The sequence below is a fragment of the Triturus cristatus genome, chromosome 6, assembly GCF_964204655.1.
Source record: "Triturus cristatus chromosome 6, aTriCri1.1, whole genome shotgun sequence".
Classification (NCBI taxonomy): domain Eukaryota; kingdom Metazoa; phylum Chordata; class Amphibia; order Caudata; family Salamandridae; genus Triturus; species Triturus cristatus.
The window spans coordinates 1,240,625,003-1,240,640,211 of NC_140589.1; the positions used below are offsets into that span (position 1 = coordinate 1,240,625,003).

The 15,209-nt window shown below is 45.5% G+C and overlaps 1 protein-coding gene across 1 annotated transcript in view; it reads left to right on the forward strand.

The window, feature by feature from the left end:
• Positions 1-15,209, forward strand: part of BIRC6 (baculoviral IAP repeat containing 6) — a 1,973,616-nt gene that overhangs the window by 536,596 nt on the left and 1,421,811 nt on the right. The window contains exon 24 of the mRNA XM_085609819.1: positions 12,636-12,823. Within this exon, the coding sequence (XP_085465945.1) occupies positions 12,636-12,823 (188 nt within the window). The remainder of the gene's footprint in view (positions 1-12,635; positions 12,824-15,209) is intronic.

Here is a 15,209-nt window from a genome sequence, read left to right on the forward strand (position 1 = left end):
TGATTACCACCTCTCCTGATAACTCTGACATTTGTACTTGTAAAATGTGAGTTGTATAAAGCCTTCACCAGAGAGAGATGTCTGAACCAGCTTCAGCAGCAGTTTCCTCCTTTTAAACCTTTGTGCAAAAAGCAGAAGCAGCCTTAGAACTTTTCTTGTCCTCTGCAGAGGCACACTTATGTTTTGACAGAGATTTAGCAGTGCTCCTATTTACTGGTGGAGTTACTGCTTCCTTTCAAGAAGGCTCTTGGCTCTTGGCTCAACTACCAGAAACTCAGATGCCATAGATATCCCTCCAGTGACTACTACTTTCACTCTTCTTACCTAATCCTGGACAGCTTGATAGTCCAAGCTTCTTCCCCAAACCAAAACCCAAAAGCCTTACCAATGGCATCTTACAATAAAGGGTCAATGCCCCTTGAGTGTATGGGCCGAAGTCTTCATTGCAGATAGACTCCATCCACCCCGCTACTGCTACCTACTTTCAAGGATGTTGTTTGTGCTTTCTGGGATTTTGCAGAACATAAAATGATCAGTTTACTGGGCCACATGGAAAAGCCATTTACGGATCTGATCAGGGACTGATTGTAAACAGACCTTGGTGTGTGGCTTGAAATTTGTGGGCTTTGCTGCTTAGTCCATGGGCGTGGCTGTCACTCTAATCGACGCAATTGAATAACTTACGCTGGCTGCTCTGGACATGTCTGAGCCACAGTTATGGACTGCCTTTCGATGGTGATTGGCTTTCCAAATCAAACATACTATAGCACCTACAGTGCTCCTTTTGAGGCTGGGTTGGATGTAGGGACCACCATCAGCAGCCGCATCCTTTCTAATTGCATGCATTTTATGTTTGCTCCTGCTTCAAAACATCTGATACACCCCAAGCACACATTTAGTCCACCATCTCTCCGATTTTTTTTTTCCCCGGTTTGGTGACCATCTCAACAGATCATTGGCTATTCCGCAAACCCTCCCCTCCCTCCGGACTGCCCTTCTTAAACCCAGGGTATGCTATCTCCCACATGCAGAGAATATAGAGGTGAAAGTTCTTACCTTGCTGAACAAATTGAATATATTTACATTTATTTATTTATTTTATTTATATAGCACCAGAATTTACCCCCGAAGGGGTGTATCTGCGCTGCGGACAGGCATCAGAAAAGCCGAGGGACTGGCACTAGATCAGAGACGGAAAAGAAAGGTCTTAAAGTGCTTCCGGAATTGGAGGAGATCAGGGCATTGTCTCAAGTACAAGGGGAGCTGGTTCCAGTAAAGAGGACCAAGGTGGGAGAAAGCCTTTCCACCCATCTGGCCTTCCTAACTCGGGAGACCACGAGGAGGGATTTGGTTCCATAGCGGAGGGATCTAGATGGTGTATACGGTGTGTATTTCTCGGCCAGATAGGCCAGGCCGAGATATTTTAAAGCTTTGTGGACCGTGCAGCAAACTTAAAACTTAATCTGCTTACGTACTGGGAGCCAGTGTAGCTGATGGAGGGGAGGGCAAGAGGCAGTCCGGGGAGAGACATTTAAGATCAGTCGCGCCGCAGTGTTCTGGACTACCTGCAATCTGCAGAGCGAGGACTCCTTGGCCGAGGCCAAGAGGCCAGTGCAGTAGTCCAGACTGCTCAGTATTAGTAAGTTTAAAAAAGGGATTTCTCTTGGACGTACACCAAAACCAATTTATGATCAAATATGCAATCAACCACACCTGTCACCCAATGTACAATGTTATCTCACCCATGCAGGTGCATCCACACAAATAGAGCCACACCTCTGGACCCAGAAAGCAACTATATATTACACAAGGATAGAGAGTTCAAATAACAGTCAGTTTTTATTAAAAACAAATTAAAATAATGACCGGGTCATTCTTTGCATAAGTTTACACATACAGAACATTAAAAACATCATGAGAGACAAAGAAAAAATTGTGAAATATTTAAATTCATCAAGTAAAGCTTACTCCCAACAAGAATCTAGTATATAAACCCCATCAATCTATCCACTCATTAGTTATATTAGATGTGGGGCTGTTCCTGGATGTAACCCAATGTGAAAGTAAAGGCGTCGATGCATTTCGGTGGAAATGAACTATTGATGTATACCACCTTCCTCAGGCCATGTGTAACACTTGTCTCTCGTTCTAAAATTTAAGATTAAAATACACCACTAAATATGTGTGAAAAGGGGATTATGGTTTTGTGACCAACCCTTCTGTGATCTTTAAAAGATGTATATGATCTGTTTTAGATCCACTGTGTCTCCACCCAATAGGTGAGTGTGATTCTATGTTAGTTTGTGTATACACATAAATATTGCTGGAGATCAGACCTTCAAATGGCAATCCAAATAAAGGAACTGGATGTACAATATCTGATATTGAATTCCACAACAAGGGCACGCGGGATTCACCTTTAGCTATGGTGAAATTCGATAACTGTGTGTCTGTCGGTCGTCTCCTGCCGTCTCATCTAATGGCTACAACTAGTTTGTGGGGCCATCGTTGTGCTTAAGTAAGCCCAGAAGAGCAAGGTCTGCCATAAGTGTCATTGCGTCTGTATTAGAGCTACATTCACTGTGGACGTTAAAGTCTCCCAATAATAAGAAATTATTGGTCGAAATCACATGGGGGGCTATAAGTTCGGTAAGTTGGACTGATAATTCAGCTAAGGGGTCTGGGAGCCGGTAGACTAAGGCCCCCTTCCAGCTGAATTGTGACAAGAGGTCCAACCGCAACCATGATTTCAATATTTGTGTTGCAGCGCTGCTCTAATGAAGTAACTTTGATGCTGTCCTTATGTATTGTTGCTAGTCCGCCTCCCATCTTTGACTGTCTATCCATTCTTATGATCCTGTACCCCTCAGGCAGAGCTAGTGTGATGGCAGGAGAAGAATGGGGCTTAAGCCATGTTTCAGTCATGAAACCAATGTCAGGCTTCACGGAGAAGATGAGGTCCCATATTTCGATGGAATGCTTGGACAAGGATCTAACATTGCAGAGCATACTTTTCCACCATGACTTAGTAATAGGGGGGGGGGATTTCCCATGTCACTGGTAGAAGAGATAGTAATTTGAGGGAGTGGGGGATATAAGTTGGGGTAAGAACAGCACGGTTCACCATAGGTGGGGGCTGCCTCCATGTAAGTACCTTGAAGTCGGCATGCTCGGCAGGAGAAAGGGCCCTCTAAAACTAGCCAAGTCCCATGCCGGCATGTTGGTCAGGGGTAAGTTCTTAGATCGAGCAGCTCTTTGCTGGAATTCGATCGAAGGCGATTCAAACCCAGGTCGGGGTTGGATCGACCAGGGTCCCTGGCTCCTGGTGACATCAGGGCGCGGACGGGCACAGACGGGCTTGCCTTTGGTGCATCTATAGCGCGCCGCCAGCGCTCCCGCTGCGCGCGTCCGCTGCGAGTCTGGTGAAGCATCCGTTTTTGTAGAGTGGAGTTGGGCCGCTAGAACGCCACCTCCCACTCTACCGGAAGTGAGTCTGGTCAATACTCTCTCCACTCAAACGAGGAACAGGGAGGTTGCCCTAAAGTATGAATACAGGCAAACCTTAACCTTTTATTAAAAACTTGTTATCCAGTTTTAAAATAAACAAAGCTGTGGAAATAAATGCAGTAGTTGAAACCAGTCTGGATCAGTTTTTAAAACTCGTTAGTCAGATTTAAAAACATACATACAAAACTGTGCAAAAGAGCGCAAAGCAATCAATACCTCCACCCGACAACCATGAGGCAAGAGACTCCTCTGCAACACGGCTGTCCTTGGTACACCCTGAAAGGTAGAGATTTGGAGCAGAAATCCTACCTGAGGATTTTTGCCGACGTCGACGTCTCCCCGAGACTGCCTCTGACCCAGGAGAAGTTCCGAGGCTCCCGAGTCCTGGTTGTAGCGGACCCAGTTTATGCGGGGTGAGTCTCCTCTTGCCCCACATCGCGCCCGATCCCGGAGTGAATTTCAGGGGAAATATCAGGTCGATCACCCCACCGCAACAGTAGAGATCCCGGCTAGTGTGTAGGCTCAGTTCGCATCGGCGGCTGTGTTGAGGATCCCCGCATTGGGGGCTTGGAGTCCGCGGGCCTCTAGGATCTGAGGGATGAGCCTGCTCCTGATCACAAACACCGAGCGACTCAGTCCCGGCGGGGCTGTTCTCGTGAATACATTCTGCCCTGGGAGTGTCTCTGGCCACACGCACCTCCTGTCGGGAAGAGTCCTAACTGGCTCCGCCTGCAAAGCTCAACGTGGGTCCCATCCTGGAAGCTGAACAGGATACCGCTCACCCCTTCCCCCCCTGCTGATGGTTACACCGTTGAGAACAGCGCGTGGTCGCTAAGATAGACCGATGGCACCTTTTGGCCTGCCTGGGGCCTCGCTGGCCTCCCTGCCTGTAAAGTGCATGAACGCCGAGAGAGATCCGTGCCGCCGACGTCCTGGAGTCGATCAACCGATGCAGCCCCGCGCTTCTGTTCACTACCGGTTTGACGAGCTGACTGCCTCCCCACAACCATCGGCAACCCTCGGAGGTCTCCCACTAACTAACTTTAGGGTTGGGATTTGAGTCTGCAATGTGGCTTGCCCGATCCGACCAGCCACCCTGACTGATTTGAGGTTCCCTTGACTGATTGGCATAGTTTCCCCACACCCTGAGCCAGGGCTGACTCCGATAACGGCCCTATGCACGTGCAGTGCTGGGCCTAGGCTTGCTATTTCCCCTACTGGAATGTGTCTTTGAAACTATCATGGCTAGCGACATGGCAGAACTGCTGCACCAGCCATATTGAAAGGAATATTTCCCCTCCCTATAAACCCTTTCCCTCTCTCCCTCTCACGACAAAATGGCTGCCATCCCATCACCCTGTTAACAAATGGCAGGGGAAAGAGGACAGAACTCTGGAAACTGACAAAAAACTACATATGAGAGGGGAACTTGGGATTTGCGTTCCCGCACAGATTTAACCATCTTCAAGAAACATTTAAAGACCTGGCTATTTAGCTGAGCTGCCGGGGCCATCAAAGCCTGCCTTCAAAGGCGCCGAGAGATCCCTCTGGGGATGATTTGTGCGCAATATAAATGTAATAATAATAACTGGAAACTGACAAAGGACTACATCTGCTAGACAAACCAGCCCCAACCAAAAGGTGGCCATTTTGGAACGGCCCTGATCCTCTTTAATTATCACTGAAAGATCGATGGGCTGGGAACAAATACAGGAAACTTACTTTCTACCTACATATATTTATATTTTATATATTACCTATATTATCACTAATAGACTAAAGACTAACGACCAGACTACCTCCCTCACAAAAACTTTCCAATACCTAACCGTCTCGAAAACCTTCAAGGGACAGCCATCCCATCAACCTAGAAACCCCACCTATATTTCCCCTCCCTCTCCACCTCTCAATCAGGAAGATGTCGACCAACATAAGACCCCACCGGAACTTCCTCATTAACCCCAACTCCCCTACTTCTCACCAAACTGAAACCCCACGGCCCTTACTCCTTCTCCATCACCTACCCACCCAACCTCTCAGTTAACGCCGCAAAAATCTTTAAACGCAGACTACTCAAACAACACCCTGAAACACTCATAGCTGACCTCTACCATAACTCCTCCAAAGGTAAGACAAAAACAGATCTCATCTTCTACACACTCCACCAGGCCAAATGGAGAAGTAACCTAGCTAACCACTTGCAAATTACCAAAACCACCAACATCCCCACGGCCAAATACTGATTATTTCCAAGTTATCTCCCTACAGAATCAACGCCACCATAACAGTATACAGAAATGGCAAAGTCCTGGTCCAAGCCAACGACTTCAACCTACACCAATTTGAACTCGCCTTCCCCAAACTAAGAAGCTTCATCTCTACCCCGTCCAACCAACCCACCCCTTCCCAACACACCCCCCAGAGCCAGACCCAAGAAAGAACAGCCATGCAACATGACGCAAGCCCTCATACGCTGAACGCCTAAGACCTACACCCCACCCCCTTGCCAGATCCCGTTCTATCCTCCACTCCCATCCCCCCCAACCACTCCTCAGACCTACACCCACCCCCTCGTCCGGTCCCGCTCTACCCTTCACTCCCATCCCCCCCCAACCACTCCTCCCTCCTAGAGACACAACCGACCTGACCCAGCCCCTCCCCCCAACCCTTCCGCCCCTCGACCCTCCTGTCCCAACCCCTCCCCTCCCCCTCCCCCAAACCTAGAATCAATGGCCGAACTAACTGTACGCCTCACACGGATAGAAAAAAGACTCAACACCCTCTTACCAATGACCCCCAAGCACCTCATAATCATAACCGAAAACCTATCCTTTCTCCATACCCAAATCAACACAATCACCCAGGGCATAAACCCAATCCTTCTCAACACCAAAGCCCCCACCCCCCGTCCCCACCCAACACCCAATACTTCCCTCCCCCACTAGCATCAGCGAGCCAACTCAACTGCCCGATCACAAGACGACCAGTTGGCGCTACACCCCTAGCAACACCCAATCTCTCAGACCAAGAAGAGCAAATCCCGAGATGTCTCTGAGAGAGGCAGCGACTCTCGCTAAAACCTGCGACCCCAGAACAGCCCAAACCCCCCCCCCTCCTCCAACATACAGCTAATCACCGGAATAGATAGAGCCAACAATCAACCTAGATCTACAAGACCTCCCTCCCAACGTACAACCATTCCTCAAGCTTCCCCCTCCTCCCAAAACCTTTCCAACAGCGGCAAGATAAACTGCATGCTTACTAACTGCAGATCTGCTGTTAAGCACGCAATAGAGCTGGCTGATACCATACTGAATCACAACATTGACATTGCGTTCCTCACCGAAACCTGGCTCAATGAAACATCCTATCCGCTCCTTGACCTTCTAATCCCCCCTGGCTTTTCCATCATTAAAAAGACAGAAGTGTCCAATGCGGTGGCGGCATTGCCATCATCCATAAGAACAACATCAATTTGGTTGAATTCAAAAGCCACTCCTTCTCTACCTTGAAACACACATCATAACACGCCAAAACAACAAAGTAACAAAATGCCATCTCCTCTACCACCCCCCAGGAAATTCTCCTGCTCAGTAAAGAAATATCAGACCTACTTACACATTGCTCCCTAGCCAACACCGACAAACTCATCCTGGGTGACTTCAACCTCCCCTGGAATAACAAAAAGGACACTGTTATACAGTCACTAAATCAACTTCTTCTCACAATTGAGCTCACCCAACACTGCAAGGGTCAAACCCACAACAAAGGTTCTACCCTTTATGCAATCATAGCCAAAAACGAAACAATAACCATCAATAACATCCTCCCAATCGACAGGTCAGACCACCACATCATCATATTCAACATCAATCAAACTGGAGCTCCCCCAGTCAAAACACAAATTACCCATCAAAGGACCAGAAACCTCAATGCCATCCCTCTCCCTGTCCTCGAAGAAACCATAACTTCAATACTCCCACAGACAACCTCAACACGATCGAGCTCACTACACTGTACAACAGTACAATGACAACTGCTCTTGACCAACTAGCCCCCCTGAAACTGAAAAGAGTCGGAGACATCCCCTCCAGAGCCTGGTTCAACAAAGACCTCAACTCCGAAAGAAGGAAAGTTAAAGCTGGTGAGAGGCTCTGGAGAGGAAATCCATCCACAACCAACCTCCTCTAGCTTAGAAAAGAACATAGCAATTACAAAAAACACATAATCAAGGAAAAAGCCTCCTTCTTCCGGAACGCACTAGACCACGCCAAAAACTGCCCCAATGAACTCTTCAACATCATCCAGAAACAGACCTCCAAGCCCACCAAAGTAAAACCCCTGCCTCCAAACTTCAGTGTAACAACCTGGCCAAATTCTTCAATGACAAAATCACCAACATCGAGCTCTCCCTAGTCCAGCACCCTCAACTCCAACACAGCAAATCCTCACCCACAACCATACCTAACCCAACCCCAGCTCACGACATGCTCCCTGAAGACGAGACCCCTTTCCTATCAACCTCCAAAACAAGCCCACACCCTAGACACCCATCCTCCTCCAACTGTTGGAAGGACTTAAAACCTCTCCCCGAAGAGGACCTCTCCAATGTGATTGCCAACTCCAAACCCTCCAATCACTATGCCGACCCTCTACCGACCTCCCTGGCTAGAAACCTCAATCTCACCCTAATCCCACTGTGGACAAAGATTATCAACAGCTCCCTAAGCAACGGACTGATGCCCGACTGCCTCAAACAAGGCCTAGTCACCCCCCTTCTTTAAAAAAAAGCCCACAGATGCTGACCCGAATGACCTCAGAAACTTCAGGCCCATCACCAACCTTCCCTTCCTAGCTAAAATCCTGGAGAAATGTGTTCTCGCCCAACTGAACCGACACCTGGAATTGAACAACCTACTTGACTCGCACCAATCCGGGTTCAGAAAGGGATGCAGCACGGAAACCGCTATACTGAGCATTACCAATGACATTCATAACTCCCTTGCCTCCAACAGATGCTGCCTACTTGTCCTCCTTGACCCATCATCTGCTTTTGACACGGTGGACCACAAGCTAAACTTAGACGTCCTACAAAAGCGTATCGGAGCAGAAGGCAGTGTCCTAAAATGGTTTTCCTCATTTCTACATAACCGCTGCCAATTCATAAATATCAAAAACTCAATGTACGACACCTCCTCTTCAACCAGAGGTGTCCCCCAAGGCTCAGTCCTCTCCACCACACTCTTCAAAATTTACATGGAACCGCTCACCACCATTCCAAAACAAGCAAACATTGCCTACCACCTCTATGCTGACGACACCCAGCTGTACCTCGAGATATCCTCCCTCAATGACATCCTTCAACTCAAATCCACACTATCAAAAGTAGGAAATTGGCTAACACTCAATCACCTCAAACTCAGCCAATAAAAAACTGAAATCCTTGTTTTCTCCAATCACGAACAACCCCCTCAAATCCAAGAATGGATAAACAACCTTGACTCTCTAAACTGCAAACTTACTCCAGCAATCTCAGCGAAATCTCTAGGGATCTCTCTAGACTCAAGTCTCAACATGAGCTCCCACATAAACTCCACAGCAAAAGGCGCCCTCTATAACCTAAAAGTTCTCAAAAAAATCAAACCTTTCATACTCCCCAATGACCTAAAAATCTCAACCCTATCTTTAGTTCTCTCCAGACTTGACTATGGAAACGCCACACTAACTGGGACGGCTAAAACACACATAGCCCCCATGAGAACCACCCTAAACACAGCAGCAAGAATGGTCACAGGCACCAAGAAATACGACCACATCACCCGTGCATTACAGTTACTAAAATGGCTACCCATCCAAGCACGCTGCGCTTTCAAAACTGCCTGTCTCACCCATAAAGCCTTACATACAGGCAAACTGGACTACCTCTTAGCCAAACTCAGAAAAGCAGGACAATCAAGAAACCTAAGAAGCTCCAACTCGCTCCTCTTAATCTCCCCAAAAAGACACAAACAAAAAGCCTTCTCCTGCTCCTTCTCAGAGAATGCCCCAAAAATCTGGAACTCTCTCCCTACCCACATCAGGACTAACCCCGCCTTCACGAACTTCAAGAGACAACTAAAAGAACTTCTCCTCCATCGTAATCTCTATGCATCTGGTCAATGACCGCGATATATGTGACCTCCAGTACTATAGATACTAGGCACTATATTCTAATGTTTATTTATCAGGGACAGCTTCTTGAATGGGTACTGATGAACGAACAAGTTCAGAAGGGAGAGTTCCAGAATGCTTCTCAGACCTCCGTCTTCCTTGGGTGACAAGAAATAAGGGGAGCAGAATCCAATGCCCCTTTCCCACTTTTCTCTTGAAACGTGCACCGGTGAAAGCTGTTGACCTGACTCACTTCCGGTAGAGTTGGAAGTGGCGTTCTAGCGGCCTTACACCCTCTACAAAAACGGATGCTTCACCAGACACGCAGCGAACGCGCACTGGTGAAAGCTGTTGCTCCTGGCATTAAGTACAGATATTGATTGCTTTGCGCTCTTTTGCACAGTTTTGTATGTATGTTTTTATGTTTTTAAATATGACTAACAAGTTTTAAAAACTGATCCCGACTGGTTTTAACTACCGTGTTTATTTGCACAGCTCTGTTAATTTTAAAACTGAATAACAAGTTTTTAATAACAAAGAGTTTCCTACCTCTCTGTCCTCCATTAAGGTTTGTCTGTATTCATACTTAAGGGCAACCTCCCCGGTCCACCGCGAGAGTATCTCGTTTGAGTGGAGGGTGGATTGCCCTGACTCACTTCCGGTAGAGTGCGAGGTGGCGTTCTAGAGCTCCAACTCCCCTGTACAAAAACGGATGCTTCAGCGGACGCGCACCGGTGAAAGCTGTTGCTCCTGGCATTAGGTACAGATATTGATTGCTTTGCGCTCTTTTGCAGTTTTGTATGTATGTTTTTAAATCTAACAAGTTTTAAAAACTGATCCAGACCGGTTTTAACTACCCCGTTTATTTGCACAGCTCTGTTTATTTTAAAACTGAATAACGAGTTTTTAATAACATAAAGAGTTTCCTACCTCTCTGTCCTCCATTAAGGTTTGCCTGTATTCATACTTAAGGGCAACCACCCCGGTCCACTGCAAGAGTATCTCGTTTGAGTGGAGGGAGGATTGACCTGTCTCACTTCCGGTAGAGTGGGAGGTGGCGTTCTACAGCTCCACCTCCCGTCTACATAAACGGATGCCTCACCAGACGCGCACCGGTGAAAGCTGTTGCTCCTGGCATTAAGTACAGATATTTATTTTATTTATTTATTTTTATTTTTGGAGTTTTATATAGCGCTTACAGACCCAAGGGGTATCAGCGCGCTTTACAGCTGCATACAAGTATAGAAACTTGTTTTACTGGCCCTAAATGCATGAGTTTGATTGATATCTCTTGACCTCCAGGGATCTATTTACATGTTCTTGTTCTTCTGACTCCCAGACATTACCTGAGGTTCTCTGTTGGAGCCCAGCATTGTCACAGTACTATCATTTGGTCTGACGACTACGCCACATGTTTTTACGAACGACTTTACTGCAGTGGTCAGGTCCACGTATTTCCTTCCGTACATGGTGAACTGGTTAGGGAAAGCGGAGTCACCAGTAAAGGACCAGCTTCAGGAGACTACTTGAGCTTTACTATCAATGCCTAACAGACCTACCTCTTTCATATGCAGAGGCTTTCATTCATAGGAGGTATATTGGACACAACTGCTCAAAGGCCTTTCCTCCTCCTCCTCCTCCTGCGAGGATCGAGGATATTTGAGACGATTCTAAGGCTTCAAACTCTGATTCTGGTTCAGAAGGTCTAACATCTGCCTGACCTCATGGCCTCATACTTCTTTTTGGTGCCACACACTAGAAATCGTGGATGAGTTTTTCAGTGGTGGCTGTGGCAATCCCCCGTTCAGACCTTGGTTGTTAGATGGATCCCTGCAACCTTGTTGCTACTCTTTAGTGCTCTGCATGGTCAAGCTTAAGTGTTCGTAGTCGCTTTCATGCTCAGTACACCCTTCATCACATAAGAAAACAGAAGTCTATGAATATTGGGGGGGTCCTGAGTTATAGTGTGCATCATGCATATTAAGTCATAGGGTTATTTTCTTTTCCAAACAAAATTATCAACGTTAATCCAAGAGTGCAGCAACATAACACGTCGCAAGTACACCTCACTACCACACAACCCAAGTGAAAAATATCGCAACACATTAACAGAACAAAATGCTACACCATAATAGTCACACAAAAACCTTTATATAAAAACGAAACACTTAGGCACATAATTGCACAACAGCACAATAATCACAGCATTGCGAATTTCAAAACACCAAATAGTACATCACGGGGGCCTGCAAGTCACAGACCTCCAACCCTTGATTTGCATTCATAAAAAGGAAACCTTTTTTTATAAAAGCAGCATGTGTCGAATAAAGGACCCCCGAGGTCACTGTCATGATTCTCAAAGGGGATGATGTCACATAGGAACAACTTCCCTTTTGTATTCAGATACCACCCTCTTTGAGGTGGTGATATCAGATCAATGGTTTACAACCACAATTGGAATAAACTAAGTTTTTCATACCATACAAAACGGAATTTGATTCAGTGACTGATTTTGCAAGCCAGAACAGACCTTCTGACTTGCAAAATGGGTTTAAAACCTCAAAAAGCTGTTTAATGCTGAAAACATTATTTTTTGTGTTGCAGTGTTTGTGACCTCTAAATGGGAGGGTGCATCAGGCTCCAAGTTTTAAAATAAATACCTGCACGAAATGCCATGACATAAACCAAATATGCTGATTTTCAGAGTGTTATATGAAGTTTGTTACCATTTTTAGTGATGAGTGGGATGGGCATCATGACCCACTCAAGTCTTTGCTTCTTGTGAATCATGACCCCTCCACATCCAACATTGGTAATAAGTAGCATATTGCACTCTGCACATCTGCATATGTATGTTGTATATAAATGTCAGTAGATTTTAGTCTGGTAATTGTCAAAAAATGCTGTTTAATATTTTCCTGTTGAAGTGCTTTGTTTTTTGAGTTGTCTACATACCTTCTTTGTTTGCTTCATACCAGTGAGCAATTTTGGTGTCACTCCTGTCATTGGCAACATAATAACAACACCAGTTGGAGAAACCTCAACAGCGTTAAGTTCTGCAGCTCAGGTTGCTTTACAGTCCTTATCTCATGCCATGGCTTCAGCAGAGCAACAACTGCAGGTCTTGCAAGAGAAACAGCAGCAGCTTCTGAAGCTTCAGCAACAGGTGAGGAATGTGTTCTTTATGAGACAGTGTGGCACATGTCAGTTTATAGTTCAACAAATGTATGTACCTTTTTGTTCAACTACAAGACTTTTGTGGAGCCTGAGCATGCAAACTCTGTATACACAATAAAACAGACAGATATTTAAGAGGTTAATTTGATGTTAGTTTTCTTACTATATCACATAGCTCGAAAGCAGAAGTTATACAGTTGTGCTTTTTGTCTTTTTCATCACGATTTACCAAGCAAAAGTAACAACAGTTAGATTTGGGAGAAGGCTTCTCATAACAAATGATTTTCAATTTGAGATCCTTGTGTTAGGCATATGTAGTATTCCAATAGGTATTGGTTCTAGCGGGTGGAAAAAATTATTCTTATTCTTGACTGCCAATGTTAAGATTCCATGATGGCCATTTATTTTTAGAAGCCCACCTTTGCTGGCTAGCTTTTGTTTACATTCTACGTTTGGCCCCTTCAGTCCTGTGCATAAGATACACAATATGTTTAAGCTGTATTACAAAAGCTACACTCACTGTAAGATTTTATGTCCCCATCTAACTTCTTGTGTCCGTTTTAGTTTTTTGGGATAGTGTCCAGTCTTTATTGCAGATCTTTATGTTGCAGGCGGGTGTTTTTGATGGTATATTCCAATAATATAAATACTGGGCCTTTCATGCTGACATTTCGTTGATTTGATAGTTCTGAAGAACCCTTCATAGTAGTGCCTACTGTTCACTCTCAAAGAGAATTGATTACAGCTGCCTCTGGCAAAGGCAAAAGGGCCTGCTTCTTCCCCTGGCAAAAACGCTGGGTAATAAGGTTGATCACTTTCTGTGAGACAAATGAGTGCATCTTCAGTTATGAACAAGTATGCTCTTTAATTTCCATAAGCATTTCTATTTTGACTGTCCGAATGGAAAGAGGTCGCTGATTTGCAGTTGATTTATAATAATGTGAAGGGCACTACAGCAAGTGTTATTAATATATTCGATTATATGTGCAAACATGCTTGGTTGCACTTTTAATGTTTCTCCTCCGTGCAACAAAACTGTAACTTCTGTTAATGATTGCACCCTTAATGCTTCTTCTGATGAAGGGTTGGAGAATTGCAAAACTGCAATCACTGTGGCAAACTCAAGCGCAATTTCGTTTTCACTGGCACACCAGGTATCCAAAACCTTCAAAGCTAGACAGACTGTGAAAGGAAAATATTAATTCACCAACAAAAATATAGATTTCATCTGAAACATGAGCATGCTGGAGTAAATCCTAGTTCCACCTAAATATCTGTCAATTGGTTAATATGTCTTATTTTGGCAATAGAAATTTCCTGTAGCCACATAAACAGGCAAGCATCCAGGAAGTAGTAATATGTCGGGGGAGCGGAAATTCTTCCTTTATCAGTGGTCAAATATAAATCCCATCAGGTGATTATAGCAGGGTATTTCAATCTGAGGGACTTGGATAAAACGAAAACCACTCCCAGGTGTAAGGGCCGGGCAAGACCCCTTCTCAATCACTTTAATAATCACAAGTTGTGCACAACTCGCACATTAAAGGAAGCATGCACTTCATCCTGGCTCCCAAAACCAACCTTCTGGAATGTCTTGACAATCAATTACATTTTGGTCAGTGAAACCATCGCAGTCAGCCTGACAGATTTAAAAGTCGAAGACTGGGCCGAAAGCGATCATAGGCCCCCGAGAGAAGTGATTCAGTTCAAAGTTACGATATCAACCACTTTTTATCCAATAGGAGAGACGAAAGGGGAAGAAACGTATAAGGTGCTCCGTAGGATAAAATGGTATTCAAACATCGGAGAGAAGATGCGAGCATGGCTGGAATTGAAGCAGGAAGGCAAAGCTCCAGCAATTCGTGCATTATCAATAAAGTATTGGTTAAATAGCATTGGGGATCTCCAACTAAATCTAGGGAATGTTCGACATCAGCACCGGTGCATCAAGCAACAGCCTTTTCCCGTAAATGAATGCCCTTCGAAGGATTTGCGCAAATGCGCACTACGTAAGGCCTTGGAAGCAAAGAAAAGAGGGTACATCCTTACTGAGGGCCTTTCCGTCTTAGCTTTGAGGTCAGCTTATAGAAAGGAAGTCAGGGAGCAGAAAAAGGAACACATGGAAAAAGAATGGCTCAAAGTGTTCTCCCTGCTGAAAGAGAAAAACCACTCCAGGGAGGCACATCAGCCAGTTGAGCAATCGAGGAGCACAAAGAGAGAATGGGGTGGCAGAGCATGATTGGTCAAACCACGTAATACATCTATACTCTGTTTCTTCTGACAAAGGCCCCACAGTAGCGATCAACCAGGGAGTGGGGCAGTGCGGATTAAGCAATGCAAAATAACAGCACTTGTCTGTCACCTCTTGTCGAAGG